General features: G+C 35.7%; 1 protein-coding gene across 3 annotated transcripts in view; it reads right to left on the minus strand.

Moving 5' to 3' along the window:
* Window positions 1-18,966, minus strand: part of BEND5 (BEN domain containing 5) — an 862,462-nt gene that overhangs the window by 564,116 nt on the left and 279,380 nt on the right. For all 3 annotated transcript variants that reach the window (XR_015742872.1, XM_087929892.1, XM_026707046.2), the window contains exon 5: window positions 11,747-11,963. Coding sequence is in view for 2 of the 3 variants with exons in the window: in XM_087929892.1 (XP_087786018.1) it covers window positions 11,747-11,963 (217 nt within the window). In the remaining variant the exon portion in view is untranslated. The remainder of the gene's footprint in view (window positions 1-11,746; window positions 11,964-18,966) is intronic.

An 18,966-nucleotide genomic window follows, 5' to 3' on the forward strand; every position in this document is an offset into this window, starting at 1 on the left:
TAGCATCCCTGGATGCTTTAAAAGAAAGATTATCCAACCTTGAAAAAAAAGACACAACGCAAAAACCTGAACATCCAATAGCTACAAAACACATCTCTACCCAACAACCACAACCCAATCCACAACCCAATCTACAAAAAAACATAAATCAGACAAATAATGATATCCCAATCCTCATCAGAGAAGCTGTTGAGCGTGAATGGAAACATCCAAATGCCATCTTCTTTGGTCTAGAGGACATCAATAACAATGATGACATCACAACTGTCCAAAACATCATCAGTGATTATTAAGCATCAACCATCTCCCCTGATGAAATACTTGAAATTTCCTGCATTGGCCGAGAGCTCAAAAACAGAGACGGCTCTGTAGTCCCACGCTTCTGCAGGGTCATTTGCAAAAATGAATCAAGCAAACGTAAATTCATTTATACTATAAATTCACTTGCCAAAAGCAACACCAAACATAAGAACCTCCATTCTCGCTCTGACCTAACCATACAGCAATGTGCCCGCTCCTGTGTACTCCGCACAGAACTCAAAAAACGTCTAGACAATGGAGAGAAAGGCCTGTACATTGACAACCATGCTAACTGTATCAAAAGTAAGTCACACAACCCGCAACTCAGGTTTAACCTTCAACCACAATCCTACTTCAATCAATCCACCATCACCCAAGACTAGGCACGCACGCCCCTAACTACCTCAATTCCAACTACTGCTGGCCTTAAATGCAAGCTACTCAATGTAAGAAGCCTTGTGAATAAAATACCTGAATTTCTCCTCTTACTAAATATGGCTAAATTCGACATCATATTTGTCTGTGAAACATGGCTCAATGCATCTCTCCCTGACTCCATTACCACAGTAAGACACTATCATATTTACCGATCAGATCGTGAAATTTGTAGAGGAGGTGGTATTGCTATCTTCTATAAAAAGTCCTTACATCTAAAAAACATCCAAGTTACCCAGGAGCTTGCTCTTCCTGAGACCATCATCTGTGAACTATCCTTAAATATCACATTTCAATTCTTACTATGTTACAGAGCCCCTGATTATGACATCGAACATGTAAACAAGCTAAATTCACTACTAACATGGGCAACATCCTGCCCACACGCTTTATCTTTCTTGGTGACTTCAATCTACCTCATATTAACTGGACCCTAAATGAATGTACAACTGAACCCATACATGTAACCCTCTACAATGCTATTACAAATCTGGGACTGGAACAACTAGAAACCAACAATACTAGACTTAACAACTGCCTCGATCTCATCTTCTGCAATAGTTTGAATTTAATTTACGGAATACAAACTAAAGAACCCTTTTCCAACAGTGACCACAATATGATTGACTTTTGTCTCAACATACGCCCACACAAAAATCATCACAATGATGTAATCCCCAATTATAACTTCAAAAAAGGCAACTATGATCTTATAGAAAATGATCTCTCATCCCTTGATTGGCAATCTCTATTTACTGGATGCAATACTGTTGAAGACCATTACAGTATATTTTTACTTGAAGTCAAAAGAATCATCAAACTATATGTACCAATAACAACTCCAAAAAAAAAAGAAAAAACAGATTACCCATAACAATAAGGAAACTTCAATCCAAAAAGAGATCACTCTGGCAGAAAAACAATTCTGGTCACATTGCCAACTTCAAAAGCTGATACAAAAATTTATGCCACCAGATAAAGACTGAATGCACCAAGTATCACATTAAACAAGAGGAAAACCTTCTTGCACCAATTCCACCCACGCTTTTTGCAATTTTGTAAACAACAAACTAAAAGACTCAAGGTCCATCCCACCCCTGATAGGACCTAATGGTAAAGACTGCAACAACAACACCATTAAAGCCAACATCTTTAACACATCCTTTGGCTCGATTTTACAGAAGACAATGTTGAAAAAGTACTACGCAATCTAAAACCATCTCTATTGGACCGGACAGAATATGTGCCTACTTCTTTAAAAAGCTATCCACTGCCATAGCCGAACCTCTAGGCATAATCTTCAAAAAATCTTTCAGGACCAGCTCCTTGCCTACCCTATGGCCACAAGCCACTGTCATCCCCACCTTCAAAAAGGGAGACCCCAGCCTAGTTGAAAATTACAGACCAATCTCCTTATGCTGTGTCACCTGTAAAGTCATGGAATCAATTATTAACGAATCCATTATCCTCCACTTAGAGACAAACAACCTACTCTCTAATAAACAATTTGGTTTCAGAAAAAAAACTAACATGTAATCTACAACTCTTACACTGAAAAAACATATGGACTACACAACTCGATCAGGGCAAAACAATAGACGCAATCTACATAGACTTCTGTAAAGCCTTTGATTCAGTGGTACACGACAAACTACTCCTAAAACTAAAATCTTACAGTATCTCTGGACAACTGCATAACTGGATAGAAGCATTCCTGTCAAACAGACAACAAATGGTCAAAATTGGGAGTGTCCTATCAAATTCTGTACCTGTCGATAGTGGTGTCCCCCAAGGCAGTGTTCTAGGACCAATTTTCTTCATACTCTACATAAATGACCTCTGTGATCATATCAAGAGCAACTGAGTTCTCTTCGCTGATGATGTAAAGCTGTTCAATACCACAGACAATACTGCTACCCTTCAAAAAGATCTTGATTATGTATCAGAATGGTCATACAAATGGCAACTTCAAATCTCAACAAATAAATGCTCTGTCTTACATATTGGCAAAAAAAACCCAGAAATTAAAATACAAGCTGAATAGTCAAGACCTTGTTGGTGATCCAAGCTCTGTAAAGGACCTTGGAATACTCATCTCTAATTTTCAAAGTGCTAGAGCCCACTGTAATTACATAGCCAAAAAGGCATTAAGAGTTGTTAACCTAATCCTATGTAGCTTTTTTCTCTGGTAATATCACACTACTAACTAGAGCATACAAAACATTTGCTAGACCAATACTCGAATACAGCTCAACAGTCTGGAACCCACATTACGTATCTGATATTAGCACAGTTGAGGAAGTCCAGAAATATTTCACAAGAAGAGTTCTACACTCCTCTACTCGTTGTAGAATACCTTATGCCACCAGACTTGAAATTCTAGACCTAGAAAACCTTGAATTATGCTGTCTTCAGTCCGATCTAAGTATGGTATATAAAATCATACATTACAATGACTTACCTGTCAATGAATACTTCAGCTTCAACCATAACAATACAAGAGCACACAATAGATACAAACTCAAGGTTAACCGCACCAAATTTGATTGCAGGAAATACGACTTCAGCAACAGAGTGGTCAATGTCTGGAAGACTCTACCTGACTCTGTGGTTTCTTCCCCAAACCCCAAAAACTTTAACCTTAGACTGTCTACTATTGACCTCACCTCTTTCCTAAGAGGTCTGTAGGGGACGTGCATAAGCACACCAATGTGCCTACCATCCCTGTCCTATTGTTTCTTTTATTTTTCCTATATGTACCCATTTCATGTATTCATAACTATCTATATACTTATACCTATTATCTTGTAAGTGATTGACAAATTAAAATAAATAAAATAAAATAAAAAGTAAGCTTGAAGAAAAAGAATTAGCCCACTTTCAGATAAGAAGATCATTTGTGTCTCTTTCTGTGTATATAGATATTCAATAAAAAGGCCAGCTTGTGATACCTCTTGAATTAAGATTTCTGTAATTTTCAATTGTTAGCTGGAAGGAGCAAAAAGATATTGTATCACAGTAATTTAAAAATTCACTCACTTGATTTATTGAAGACTTTCCCCTGTAAGAGACCTTCTGCTAACCCCATCGACCAAGGAATTTTGACTGGCAGGATCTGGGAGAAGAGGCTTCTCTGTCATGGCCCCAATCTCTGGAACAGCTTGCCACTGGAGATGAGATATGCCTCCACCCTTCTAGCCTTCTGGAAGGGCCTTAAAACCTGGTTCTACCAGTTGGCTTGGGGCCCTGATTGGTGGTTGAGTGAGAGATAAAAGCCCAGCCTTGATGCTCTTGGTTTTCAACTTTAATTATTGGTTTTAATGCTTTTAATATTTTTATGTTTTAAATATTTATGTTTTTATGAGATTGTGAGCTGCCCAGAGTCATTTTGAATAGGGAGATGGGTAGCATATTAAATATATAAATTAAAAACAACCCTGTGAGGTGAGATGCATAAAAACATCATAAATTTTGATATTAATGAATTTAATCTATACTTTCTGGAAGAATCCATAGTGGTTAATTACCTCTTAGCCTTGACCTTTCTAAAAAGTGAGGCACAGTTAAAACCAAAGTGATCAAAATATGTTTAAAATGCTTATTTTAACATAAAATACATTTATAAGTAGATATATTGATAGAAAAATAATAGACGTGGTTTAACCAAATGCAAAGGTTTTTCAAAACTTTTTTTCAAATCAGTGCAAATATGGAATGAACGGATTTATGAAAAAACGTATGCAAAAGTGACATGGAGTGAAAATCTTTTTTTAAAAGTCTTCCTGATTTAGTAACTCACAAGAATATGGTCTATTAGCTTATTTCATTCACAGAATAAATCTGAAAATTCTTTTGAACAAAGTAGAAACCATATCCTTAATGTAGTTTATAGAACAGTGCAAGGTGGCCAAAATACTGCCACATAATTTTAAAGCACAAGAGACATTCTTCAAATCTAAGATAGGATGCCAGAAGTAATGTAGTTTTCCACGTGCCTTTAATATTCATCTCTTAGATAATTAATAGAAATAAATAAAATGGTTCAAACTACAACACATTATAATACCAGTGATAGAATACTAAAACATTTAAATACTTAAAACTAATTGACTAAATTATAAAATTACTTCATGAATAAAATACTAAACAACTAAATGTCTATATCATAGTGAATACGTTCGTATGCATGTCTAGAAAACTTTATTATGATCAGGGATTAAGACAGCTGTAAAAGAAAGAATAAAAATGTAAAACAGTACAGAAAGCATATGAAAAGTATGCATATTTATAAGAGTCTAATACTAGGAAAGCATTGGAACATGATGGCACAGTGGTTAAAATGCAGTGTTTCAAGCTGACCCTGCCCACTAACAGGAATGTGATCCTGACTGGTTCAAGGTTGATTCAGCCTTCCAACCTTCCGAGGTTGGTAAAATGAGGACCCAGATTGTTGGGGGCAATAGGCTGACTTTGTAAACTGCCCAGACAGTATGTAAAGCATTATGGAGTGGTATATAAGTGCTATTGCTATTTTTCTGCATAAAGTCATGGCAAGGAAAGAAATCATTTAATCTTAAGAATGAGGATTTGAATTCCCAATCCTAGGAATGACTAAACCTATATCACTGTTCCTAAACCAAGTAGAAATAGCCAAGAAAGCTATCAGAGGGCCGACGTCCGGATAAAGTAATAACACTGAATCAGAGGTGGTGTTCTGACCAGTTCTGGAGAACTGGTAGTGGAAATTTTGAGTAGTTTGGAGAACCGGCAAATATCACCTCTGACTGGAGATTTTACAGTATCCTTCCCCTGCCACACCCACCAAGCCACGCCTACAGAACCGGTAGTAAAAAAAATTGAATCCCACCACTGCAGTGAATGACTGCTACCTGGCAACAGACCAACTTTAAATGAAATTACCAGATTAAAAAGGTTGCATAAAGTAAGATATAATCAATTCCACTAGACCTTTGTCCCTCCCCCAAACGTTGCCATCTGCTACACCATTTATTCTACAATTCAATTTCAGTGAATATAATAAAATACTATCTTATTTCTGAACTGCTTTTTATATGTTTTTAATAAACTCCAGGTCTAAAAATCAATTATAAAATCAGTTATGCGTAGATATTTTATACTTATTTAGTCACATAAACATTATGGAATACGGATATGACAAGATGGAATAAGTAACTTAAATCTTCTTCCATGTGACTGTTATTTTGACAGAGATGTTTTCTAAATGCAATTCCTATTAATTGCTATTAATTATTTTGGACTTAACATAAGAAGAAATAAAACTTAAGAAGATATAATTCTATGTATCACTTCAAGAGAACACTAATTAACCAACAAGTTCACTAAATACTTTGAGCAATTTATCAAACCACAATCTAGTCTACAGAGAATTAGCTCTTAAAGCATTCTGGAGAACAGTTAAAACTTTCCCATATTTCCTGAAATTCTGAAGTCAGCTTTGGAAGCAATATTGACATCAGGATTACTAAATAAGCTTCAGGAAATGCAGGAACCACCCAATTTTTTTAAAAAACAATGGACCCGGATTAGCAATTTGTAAATTGCTCTTGTGTTACTTGGATGTTTCCTAGCATAATAGCAACTACATTCATTTGAGAGCAAAACGAATTGTTTTGTAATAAAGTAAGCTGTCATATCATTCTTTCATCATCTCTTGATTTTCATGCCTTTTCTTTGAATTTTGGAAATAATGGATTTCTAATTTCTTTCATTTTCTTAAATGTACCAAGTAACAAGGCAGTGCTGTAATGGTGATATTGGCATCTCTTTCTCATTTCTTTCTTCTTTCAGGAATCCTCAATAGCAGATGTAGTAGTAGTGGCATACCAGATCAAGAATCTTTGAGAAATGTAATTTTCTTTTGTCTGTATTGATGGAAGAAATGATATGAATGGGAAAAGAATTTCCTAGTCATAATCACAAAAGCTGGTGAAATGACAACCTGTGATTTTCAGACTACCATATATACAACTGTTATTTAAACACTAAGCAGGTGGTTCTCAGTCTCAAGGCTAGAAATGAAACAATCAAATTGTTATTGATAGAGAAGAGAAAAATGAAAAGGCCTAGAATGTAATGTGGAACAAACACATACATAAAATGCTTTATCTACTCACGTTGTATTTATGAACTTGTACGGTAAGGAATTTCTGAATACGGGAGCAAAATGTTTGGATGACTGAGTGTTAACACTATTTCTGATGCAAAGCCTGACACTGGGGCTGTGTTCTCTCTGACCTTCATTTGTGTAAGACCATGGAAAGAAAAAGAAGTACCATATTTTTCGCACTATAAGATGCACCTAGGTTTAGAGGAGGAAAATGGACAATGACAAAGACAGAAGAGGCAGGGTTCAGCACTGTAAAAGGACCCCACTGCTGCAGCTCTATTTTTCGCTCCATAAGATGCACAGACATTTCCATCCACTTTTGGGTGGTGGTGGGGGGGGGGGGCAGTGCGTCTTATGGAGCGAAAAATGTGGTACATCCTGAGATAACAATGGTACTAATTATTAGAAGCTATGGATCCAGAAGTAGACATAACAAGCCCCAAACCAAAATGTAAAGAGTTTGAGTTTAACTCATATTACCAGGGTAATTTTCAAGCAGAGGTTAAGCATGGTTCTTGATTATTAATTAATTAATCCTGATAAAACACACATATCACTTTCCCCACTTACACAGATCCAATCAAACTATTCATACATAAATGCAGCTGATAACCAAAGAAGATTCTCTGGAAAATTCTCCTAGTAGCCTTCAAATAAAGGACATTTGACAAGTGGCAGCTGGACTACATTTGTTAGATTTTTATATTGTTTAAAGTCTACCTGTTTATTAAAGTGGCTATTAAAACTAGTGCTTCATAATTCCACTGAATATGAACTTTTATTTAATTTAACAGGGGGAAAGGGAGCAAACGTTGATAAAATAATGTGAATCAACCCAATAATTTCTACTTCTGAAATTATGATCAGGGAACTATTAGTAATGTTCCACTGGGGAAGGAAGTTAATATATGTAATATAATTTCAATTCATTGTAGGAGTCTTTATTAGTTTGACTTGTTCATTCCTTCTGTTACTAATCATGTATCATTTTTTCATAAACATAGTCAAGCAAATAGTAAATGACAGAAACAATAACAATCTTACTGTAATGTTGAAAAGGCACCCTAATTGCTTGAATACAACTGAAGCTTATATAGATTGACAGTAAACAACATAACATACAACCCAGTGCTTATTACTCTGTTCATCCAGTTTTCCTGGCATAAAACAAATTATAACAATTTGAGAGGCAAATCAGGTATTTAGTTATTGCTTTTTCACTTACAAGAGTTATCAAAGGAAGATTTCCACCTCCATAAAATTTGTTTTATTTCTAAGAATAAAGCAAAGTAGAATAAATAAAATTTTTATAAGAATAACAAATCCTGTTTGTTTATCTATTTCAAATCTTGTTTGTTTATCTATTTCTACAACTTGACTTAGAATGAGAGTAAACACTTCTTTTCCTGAAGGCACTATTTTCAAAACTATTTAAGCTGAGGCCTTGCTTATCCAGCAAAGTCTGTTATTTCCAGAATCTTATTATTCTATTACAAAAAAAATATATTATGAAACTACATTTATTTCTTCATACTTATGCTGAGGAAATGGAAAAACATACTTTGAAAAATGCACAGCGTATTCTCAATAATCCATGCAGGGTTTTTAAAATAAACTTATTAAAATTTAGAAATACAAAGTTAAAAGACATACAAATAAGAAAATTAAAGAAAAAAAAGAAAAGTGAAAAAATAATAAAAACAAAAGAGAAAAAATATATTAAAAAGATGTCTCCGTCTCCATCCAGACATGTATAAACAATTTGTCTAACTTCTTTAGTACTTTGATTTTTTTTAAAAAAAACCTCTTCTTCCCATGTTTCATCCAGAGGAGGTATTCAGCAGGTTCTGACCAGTTCTGGAGAAGCGATAGCGGAAATTTTGAGTAGGTCAGAGAACTGGCAAATACCACCTCTGACTAGAGATTTTACAATATCCTTCCCCTGCCATGCCCACCAAGCCACGCCCACAGAACCGGTAGTAAAAAAAAATTGAATCCCACCACTGGTTTCATCCCTTATCCATAGTCAGATTATAAAATATACACTTTCTATATCTTCTTTTCATTGGGGAGAGTTTCCTTGGTTCTACATATTGTTTTTGTAAATCCAAAGCAGATTTTCCAAGTCATTCTTTTGACTTATTACCTGTACAGGATTACCTGTATCCCCTTTAATTATTAAAACATCAGCTGGTTTCATTTATAAATTTATTCTGACATCGTTTTCCATATCACTCTTAAATCATTCTATTTAAATCCATTTTCTGATCCACAACATCTTCTTCAAAATCACTTTTGTAATCCAGCATTTTTTAAACTACAAATCCACATTCAGATCAGTCTAGGTTTCTGTTTTATCTAGTAAAATCTATTGTTCTTATGCTATAGTGCCACCCAATCTTGTAAGTAACTTTTGAGTTAAATTTTCCAAAGCAATTCTATAAACAAATTATGTATGGGGCTCTTTTCCTTTAAGATATTTGTTCTTTCTGGTTCCTTGTAGCCAGCCTTCAAGTCCCCTCTTATCTGTTTATTTTCCAGTCAGCAAAACTTAGTCACAGGAGAATTTCTTACCATTTAATTTCAAAAACTTCACATCCTATTTTATAAATGTTTAAACACCCCACAGGAAATGTTCTTTCAAGTCCATCTAGCTCCTTAATTTTCCAAAATCAACATTCTAAAACCATTTTTAAGTTTTTCAAAAAGTAAAGGCTTCTCTTGTGAATCCTTAAACTTAGCCAAAGCTGCTTTCATCCAGAACAGAAGGCAAAATCTTCCGGTGAATTACAATAAGAACTTGGGGGAAGTTCTTAACTCCCAAGAAATTAGTAACAAGCAGCTTCCTAAAGTGATTAAGAGAGGAAGAGTCTCGTTAAAAGGTGGTGAGAGTGGTTTAGGTAAGTTTAGTCTCTCAAATCCCACTGAAGACTGCTTTTTTTTTCAATCTCTTTGCAGAGAGCATCTGTATGGAGACAAGCAGTGGTGGGATGCTGCTGGTTCACACTGGTTCTAGCAAACTGGTAGCGCCAGTGAGCAGTTGGTCCCACCCGCCTTTCCTGTGCTTTATTTCCTTGTTTGTGAGCTCCTGATTCACATGGTGCTTCCACTGCTTTTTTGCCCTCCATGGTGCCTGCCACTAGCACCTTTCCCCCCCATTACCCACACACTTTCCCATGCTCAGAATATCTGCCCATGTCCCCAGCTACAGTACCTGCATATCCAATGGCCTACTTGCCCAGAACTCCTAGCTTTTCCCACTTAAAGGCCTGTACAACTACAACCAGAACTGCCAGAATTGTTGTCAGTTTGCCTGATCACATTGCTTAGCAACAAAAATTATGGTCCCAATTACTGAGGATATCTGTAGTTGTAAGAGCCAAGATTCCAAAATTAGTCTGGCAAGATTGATGTTAATCCCACTAGGTAGACCAGACCAGGAAAGCAATTCCACAGGAAGGCTAAAGCTACTTTTATTAAGATTGGCTACAATAGCAGAAACTTGCAAGTCTGATTGGCTGCACCTTCTTCCCCTTCTTATACTCCAGCAAATTAGGGAGCCACTTCCAAATATAACCTCATTCTCGATTTTAAAAATGCAATGCTTTCTACATATTTCAGTGCAAGTTATCTTTCTTATTGTCTACATTACATTGAAGTCTTCATATGAGTTGATACCCAAACAAGCTCCCAAACCACATTTGAGTCCTGAGCCCCTAGAGGTAGCCCCAGTGAAAAATAATTCTGAAGAATAGCAGAATATTAGCTTCACTTTTTTTAAAAATTCAAAACCAGTGGTGGAAAGGAGATTTCCACACTTAAATTTTCATTCTCAAACCCAAAGCAGGAATATTTTAAGCCAAATGCAGTTCCTTTTTTTGTGGGAATGGAACTCAGAGCTCTTGGGGAACTCGACTTTCTTAAGCTGAATTCTTACAGTACTCTGTAAAATCTAGGAGGATGAACTACAATTTCTGAGTTCATAAATAGTCTTCAGCCCTGTTTTGTCTATTAGCTGTTTTTCTAGTTGGAATTTAGTATATGTGTACATGTGTGTTTATTTTCTGTATTTTATTTGTCCTGAAACAACAGAATACTTTTTTTCTGGGCATCTTAAAAATACAAATAACAAATAAAAATGTAATTTAATTTTTTTTGACTGCATTCTCTTCTTCCAACTTGACATCAAATGGAAACATGTCTCCAGAGCTTTCTGCACCTCCGTAGCACATTTCATAGCTGAAATTTCAAGTTTTACAATTCCACAGAATTGCTCAAGCATGACCTTGACTAAAGACAGCTTACTGGCAACCAATGCTAGTGAAAGCTCCATTTTTTTTATTAGACTTAGAAAGTGCCAACAAACTCAGGAAAGACAAACATAAGTGTTCCTCATTCATATCTGTCTTCAGAACAATCAGAGTCTTATGACTTCAGTGGTTTTCTAAATTCAATAAATAAATAAATCCTATAACAATGAAAGGCTCTTCATGTAGGTATATTTTACATAAAGCCATGGAAATGAATCCAATTATGAAGTAATATAGCTTTTCAAACAAAATATTGGTGAACATAAAGAAAATGAAGATACTATCAGCAAAGCTTATATCATATTTCCATATAATAATTATGGAAACAAATCCTCACTAATCTTCTCTCTATCGTTTCACATAGACAGTTGCAAATTTAACATATCTACGTAATAGTTTGGCTTTAATGTGACATTATACTGATATCTATCATAGTAGCAAATAACTGAATCCATTGTTCCATTAGCTGAGACAATTAAACTTCATGTTTCACCATTGAGATCCAGATATTTATAAGAAAACATTATGAGTGGTAAATCCTACCATTACTTACCACACTAAGTCCTAGAAGCTCTCTGCAATAATAGTCCATGTTCCTCTTCTCTAAATTATCCAGATAATGCTGAAGACGAGTATAAGTATAAGGGTAGCAGTAAGCAAATTGATATATGTCATCTTCTCGGTCAAAGCAAAAAGCAAATGACATAACATAATTCTTTCTGTGATCAGGACAGCGGTAATAATACACATTTTGGGATGGAAGTCTCTGCCTGAAAAATAAAATAAGACAAAGTAACTATCACAGAGAATATACATACATACATACATACATACATACATACATACATATATATAAACATGAATTAAAATGCATCAATAAAGGCAAATGGAAACAGATAATGATATCCAGAGATTTGGTGAGCTTAAACTTTTTGCAAATCCTATATAAATTTCATATCTGTTATTAAGAAGACTAATAATTAAAAAGAGACTAACAGACAAAGGCTACGCCTTTTGGAAGAACTTATTAAGTCTATTTTTAAATACTTGGTAACAGCTTTGAAAAGTTCCTTTCTATTTCCCCAGTCACAAAAACACTTTATGACATAAAGTCGTCTAATATATTCAAGCCTGGTACAAAGAGAACATTCCCCATAGATCCATGATTTGATTTACCAGCCTTGTCTCATTGAAATTAATGTCATGTAAGAGAATGGCTATGGAAAAAGCAGTTGTCATAGTGTAAAATTGAGTACAGAACAAGACCAAATATATCCTAAACTATATCATAGAGTTGTGATGAAAACTTATGGGAATATCAGAAAATTCAACTTATTTAAGGCAAAATAAAAACATTTTTCCAAATTTATATTGCTTTATACCCTTGCTAAATAAGTCATTTCAATGTGCTTTATTAAATAGCTATAAAATGACATGTTATTTCTTGAAACCATATGTTGAAACTGTACAGAAATCAATTATTGGATGATAAAAAAACTCACAGCAGGAAGATGAGCAAAAGTACATTTTTCAGAAATCAAATTTGCATGAGATTATCTTGCATTGGACAGCATATTTAAATTTGTACCAGAATTCAGGATAATTATATATGGCCATCTTGGGTATATGAGTCAAAATTGATTGGAATTATAAGCTTTCAGCTTTTATCTGCCTGGACAGGCTCCACAAGACTCTTGGTAATCAAATACAACAAATTCTCCAGCCCTCTGGCAAAAGAATACTATTATCCTGTAGGCACTAGCTTATTCAATTAAGCAATATAATAAACAGGTCCTCTGTAATGGTTTTATCAGGAGTTCACTACAATCAGGCAATGATGGTGAAGAAAATATAATATGATTTGCAGAACACAGCAATACTAATGTCTTTTCTAGTAATGAGTCCCCCCAAAAAAGGCAACTGCAGAAGATCAGTTTTGGCCTTTTATTTTTAATGTGAAATGGAAACAAGAAATTACCCGTTGTAGAAAATGACATATTTTATAATTAGACACAGTTAAGAACCATCCAAAGCAAAACCAAAATCTTCCTGACAAAAAACAATAAAAGAGACTGCAACACTGCTCAATGGAGATGAAATAAAATCCATTTCCCCTTGTTTTTGCTCTGGCTCGGCAACCAAAAAGGATGAGAGGGTTATTTATTATATGTATTATATTGTTGGAGTGCAGTCTGTTATACACTCTCTAATTTTCTCATTATTATTTTGGATCATAGAGACAAAAGGATCGAGGAAATTAATTTTCTATGTAGGTAGTAGTAGTTATATGTATATGTGTCCAAGAGGAAGAGAAAGAGGGAAAAAAAGTTCTGATATTTAAGGCCTATCCAGTCTTCCATTCTGTTCTCCCAGGAGCCAGCCAAATTCTCTTGGAGAGTTCATAAACAAAGAACACAAGAGTTTCACCATAACCATCCTCTAACAATAAAGGACAGGGAAAAATGATTGGCAATAACCAGTAGATAGGGATAAAAAAAAATCTTATCCAGATGAATATTTTCCCCCTTGTGATAACTAATCATTGTGCCAGCAGCCATCTATAACGGCACACACACCAGAAAAGCTCAATGTATTCCATCAACATTGCCTATGAAGAATTCTGAGTGTCAGTTAGTGCAACTGTACCACCAACAAGAAATTTTGTCACGGAAGATCGGAGGTCATTGAACGTGCCTCGCTGGCCATTTCTTCACTTGCCGGAATATGATACCTGAAAAATGCTGTACGATGGGAGCTGCCAGAGGGAAAGTGGAGGTAGGGCAGATCACGCAAAACTTGGCATCAGACATTAAATGATGAATTACAGACAGTGGACATCAAATGGGACAGTGCCAAAGATGCCACTACAGATGAGAGTCATTGGAAGAAGCTTGGTGTGAAAGGAACCACTGACGATGAGCATGATGATGAGCATGATGACAATGACTAATCAAAAACTTCTGGGGTATCTAAAGGCAGAACATGAATGTTATTGCTGCATTTGATATCGGGTTGTAACTACTCCAAGCACCAATTAGGTTTACCTATTCAGTGCTAACAGGTCTGTGAAATATCTTGTCTTTCTAACCAAATTTAAGAATACTATCAAAACGGAGTGTCAAATGTGTGTGGAAAGCTTGTCAACATCCCAGCAGGGGGAAGCCAATATCTGGAGCAACAGAAAATGTCCAGGGTGACTATCAACCAATCAGTAGAAAAAGCAGGGAATCAATTGGATCCTAGTATTGTTCTTGCCTTAATATGCTATCAAATATATCTAAGTGGGCTTCAAATCAAACAGAGTGCACCTCAACAATCACTAGAAGTTTAATTGCAACTTTGTATTATCTCATTACTAAAGCAATCTCTCGCCTTCCTTTCACCGTCCCCACTTTCCTCCCTTACCAACAATCCCTGTACTAAAATTAGATTGGGATGGAAAGCATTTTTCCATTCAGACACCAAGAGCTGAACACAGTTCAATGACAGTTCAATGAATTATATGTCATATGTCTGATGAGATGTACTAAAAACTACAAAAGCTTATGCAGTTGTACATCTGTTAGTTTTAAAGGTGGCACAAGGCTCTTTGTTGTTTTTTTTATACTATTAGTTTTACTATCCAGTGATTTCTACAAGAGAAAGACTTATTCTCCCTTAGGAGATATATTAACCTCTATTTACAGAAAAGGTTTATTTTAAGAGAACTTCAGTCTCAGTATATCTGTAATGGAACTCCAGAGGGTTAATCTATTCTTACTGCCGTTTTTTAAGGATAATCTGTTTCCAAGTCAAATGTAGGAGTGAGGGTACTACAATACTAATAACAAAAACCTAATCAGATTGAGACTATTTGTGAATTTAAAACAAGAAAGCAGCTATCAAAACAGAGAAATGAAAGAGCTATGGCACACTGATATGGCCAGTGAAGCTTTTGATTAAACAAAGACATTGTTCAGTTCTTGTATTAACCTCTGTGTCCTAGACATATCATTGTTTACTCTTTTCCTCTTTAAGTTCCATGCCTGCCGGAAAAGGACACCCACACACTGTGGCAGCAGCTGCTTCTATTAATTTAAAGCTATTGCAAAAATTAAAATTAAACCCAATTACTTTGGCTGGTTTATAGTCAGAGAATGGCTTAGTCTAATTGTTCCCTCTGGTTATGGACAAAATAATATTACTACCTATAGGCAGCTGCCGGTAGAATACTAATGTGATTCTTAGGCCAGCAAGGATAGGTTCAGAATGCAAAACTTAATTGTGCATTTTTGAGAAGAGACTTTATATAAAACACACACACATGCACACACATACACACACACACAACCATCTTGTCATAGACTTGCAGAAATGCCCAGCCCTTTTATTATAGCACTTACACAGTCTATGACAGCTACTGTTTCCAAGCTGCATAGCTGAGAAACCAATCATCAGGGTCTTTGTAAGCTATGAAGTTATTTTAAAACTTCAGCCAATTTATTTTGTAAATGCACTGAAACATCCTTTTCTAAATTATTATCTTGGCTAGTCAAATTGTAAATCTACTTTCAACACCATCTCTATATTGTCAGGTAAAATTTGTTCTATATCTGACATTTCTTCAACAATCTTGTAGACGTAGTCTATCCGTAGAAGCAGACATAATTATAAACATTGTTGATTGTATGACTATTTCCGTTATTATCCAAAAGTCTCTTTCAATATTTTTGTTGTTGGAATAGACTACTCTACTTTAGCCCCCTCTAGTATCCAGTTTTTGAAGTCATTAAATTCATTATCTGTGTCTTATAAAAACCAGAACAAAACCTTATTCCCACAAGGAGCAGCTTGTACTATATAATTAATTCCAAACCTTTATTGTAAAAGTTTCAATATTTCAATTAGTTCTGAGCCCTTAGTAAATCTATATCTTTCTACAATCAAAATCTTGTTAAGCTTTTCACTGTTTATTTCAGATTCTTTAAATTCTTTTACTCTATCTGTTTTACTAATTTATTAGTTTATCAAAATGTAAAATACGGAAGTACAAGAAAAGATTAAAATAATGGGAAAATAAGAAAGGGAAAGGAGAAGAGAGAAAAGTATAAGGTAGAGGGGAAAAAGAAAATAAAAAGCATTGACTTCCAACTCCTTTTGGTGCAGGAGAATAAGGTAGTAACATAAAACCTCAACTTTTTCTGTTTTTATAATATTATATACTAGCCATTTCTATCAGCAAAACCCAAAATCAAAGTTTTTGTGCCTTAGGCACAAAGTCCAAAAGCGGTTTCCAAGTAGAAACACAATTATTTGTGTTCTTTTCTTTGATCAAAGCAGTCAATTTACCCATGCCTGCTAACTCCATCAACTTTTGCAGCCATTCATCTATTGTGGGAATCAAAGTATCCTTCCATTTTTGTGCATAAAGTAATCTTGCTGCCGTCAACATATATAACATCAAAGTTTCATTTTTTTCAAATTCTTTATCCATTAAGCCTAAAAAGCAAAGTCTCCAGTTTTATCTTGATATTCGCTTTAAGAATCTTCTGTATTGAGATGTGAATCCTACTCCAATATTTCTTTGCTTTGTCACATGTCCACCATGAATGATAAAAAGTTCATTTTTCGTATTTACATTTCCAACAGTCATTTGAGAGACCTTTATACATTCTTGACAACTTATCGGATATTAGATACCAACCATATATCATCTTACAAAAGTTTTCTTTTAAGTTATAATTTAATATGAATTTTAGACCTTTCATCCATATATTCTCCCACTATTCAAGCATTACATTATATTCAAAGTTCTTTGCCACTGAATCATAAGAGTCTTTTAAATTCTTAAACTTATGATTTAAATTTTCTTTTATTCAGGATTAAAGGCAGATTCACTCAACGTTTTCAAAGTTGTCATTTCTTTAGTCTCTATAGGTCAGAAATAATTAATGAGCAATTTCTGACATTGATTAGAAAATGAGTGCAAACTTTAAAGCAGGGGTGTCAAACTCAAGGCCCTTGGGCCGGATCTGGCCCAAGGGGTGCTTAGATCTGGCCCATGGGGCTGCCCTGGAAACAGCGAAGGACCAGCATGTGGTGCTTCTACCAGCAAAAATGGAGCTTGCGAAGGCCATGTGTGGCCCTCCCAAATTCCATTTTCACTGGCAGATGGTTGCAAGAGGCCATCCCTGCCAAAAATGGAGCTTAGCTTAGCTTAGCTCCATTTTCACTGACAGAGCACTCGGGCCACCACAGGTGCCCCCGACACAAGTGATGTCATGCTGGCCACGCCCACCCTGGCCAAGCCCACCCTGGTCCAAGGTCAAACACAACCCTGATGTGACCCTCAATGAAATTGAGTTTGACACCCCTGCTTTAAAGTGTCTTTTAAAAGTCTCTGTTGTGGTTACAAGCAAGACAGCTAATACTGTTGTCTCCTGACACACCAGCCCATGAAAAACTGCTGTACTGAACTCTATCTGTAGGGAGCAAAGTCTGAAGCACATGTGGATGATCCCTGTCTGTCTTTATCTGGAGAGGTTCCAAGGAACTATTGTCCTCACAAGTTCCTTGGTCTTTGCCATTGTCGTTGGCTCGACTTTTGCAGAGCAATCTTCAGTTTGACATAGCTCTTCTGGAAATCCCAGTAGGCGCCACATTTCAAGAAACAATGTTTAATAAAATAGAATTGCTCATGCATGCAAACAACACAAATTTCTAAAATGATGGATAATGTCTCATTGTTGCACTTAACTCCCACAGATATCTCTATGACAGATTCCACAACTTAAGCTTAAGTTCCATTGACTGAGAGGAAACAAAGTTCATCTCAAAATTATTTTATTCATTTATAATAGTGCTTAAGAACTGCCTTGGGAAGTAGCACAAAAATAATGCTAAAAGGAATGACAAATATATCTAGCCTAACAAGTCCAAATGAGAATCTGCACACAGGATTTCTTTTAATTCCCTATTATAGTTAATTCTTTCCATTGTAAAAGAATTATTTCAAAGTAATTTTAATCAGGAAAGTCATATACTTTATGACTATCATAAGCATCCCCCATGGATGTGTTCTGTGAGGAACATCAAGATACAAAATAAATAGTAAATGAATCCAAAATCATTTGCAAGAATAGGAATAAACCATTTAATCCTTCAAGCATGTTGAGTGTTCCAGGAAGTAATTTTAAATATTTAAGCTACTATTCAATCGTCAGGCACTCTTCATCATTGCATGTATCATCATATGTCTTTTTGTCTATAGAGATTCTTAGTCATCCACATCATGGTTGTCCCAGTGGTGGGATGCAAATTTTTTAACAACCGGTTCTCTGGCTGGGTAGGCATGGCTGGTTGGTCATGTGACTGGGTGGGTGATGTCATTCATCACAACCCGTCCCACCTCCCGGCCACTTTCCTCAAAGGAACAGGTAGGATTCAGGTAGTTGGGGCTAATCCCACCACTGGCTGGCCCTGCCTCCACCCATTTTTCGCCCTGTTTCTCGGCCATTTTCAGGCCGTCTTTTGGGCCATTTTCAGGCTGTTTTTTGGCCTGTTTTCAGGCCATTTTCAGGCCATTTTGGTCCAGAAAACAGCCAGAAAATGTCCTGGAAAATAACCTGAAAACAGCCTGAAAACAGGCCATTTGGGGGCATTTTCAGGTTGTTTTCTGGGCTGTTTTCAGGCCATTTTCTGCACCAAAAATGGCCTGAAAAACAGCCTGAAAATGGGTCAAATAATGACCTGAAAACAGTCCAAAAATAGGCAATTTCTGGGCCTTTTGGGGGC

The sequence above is a fragment of the Pseudonaja textilis genome, chromosome 3, assembly GCF_049901715.1.
Source record: "Pseudonaja textilis isolate UNSWEBS1 chromosome 3, rPseTex1.2, whole genome shotgun sequence".
Classification (NCBI taxonomy): Eukaryota; Metazoa; Chordata; class Lepidosauria; order Squamata; family Elapidae; genus Pseudonaja; species Pseudonaja textilis.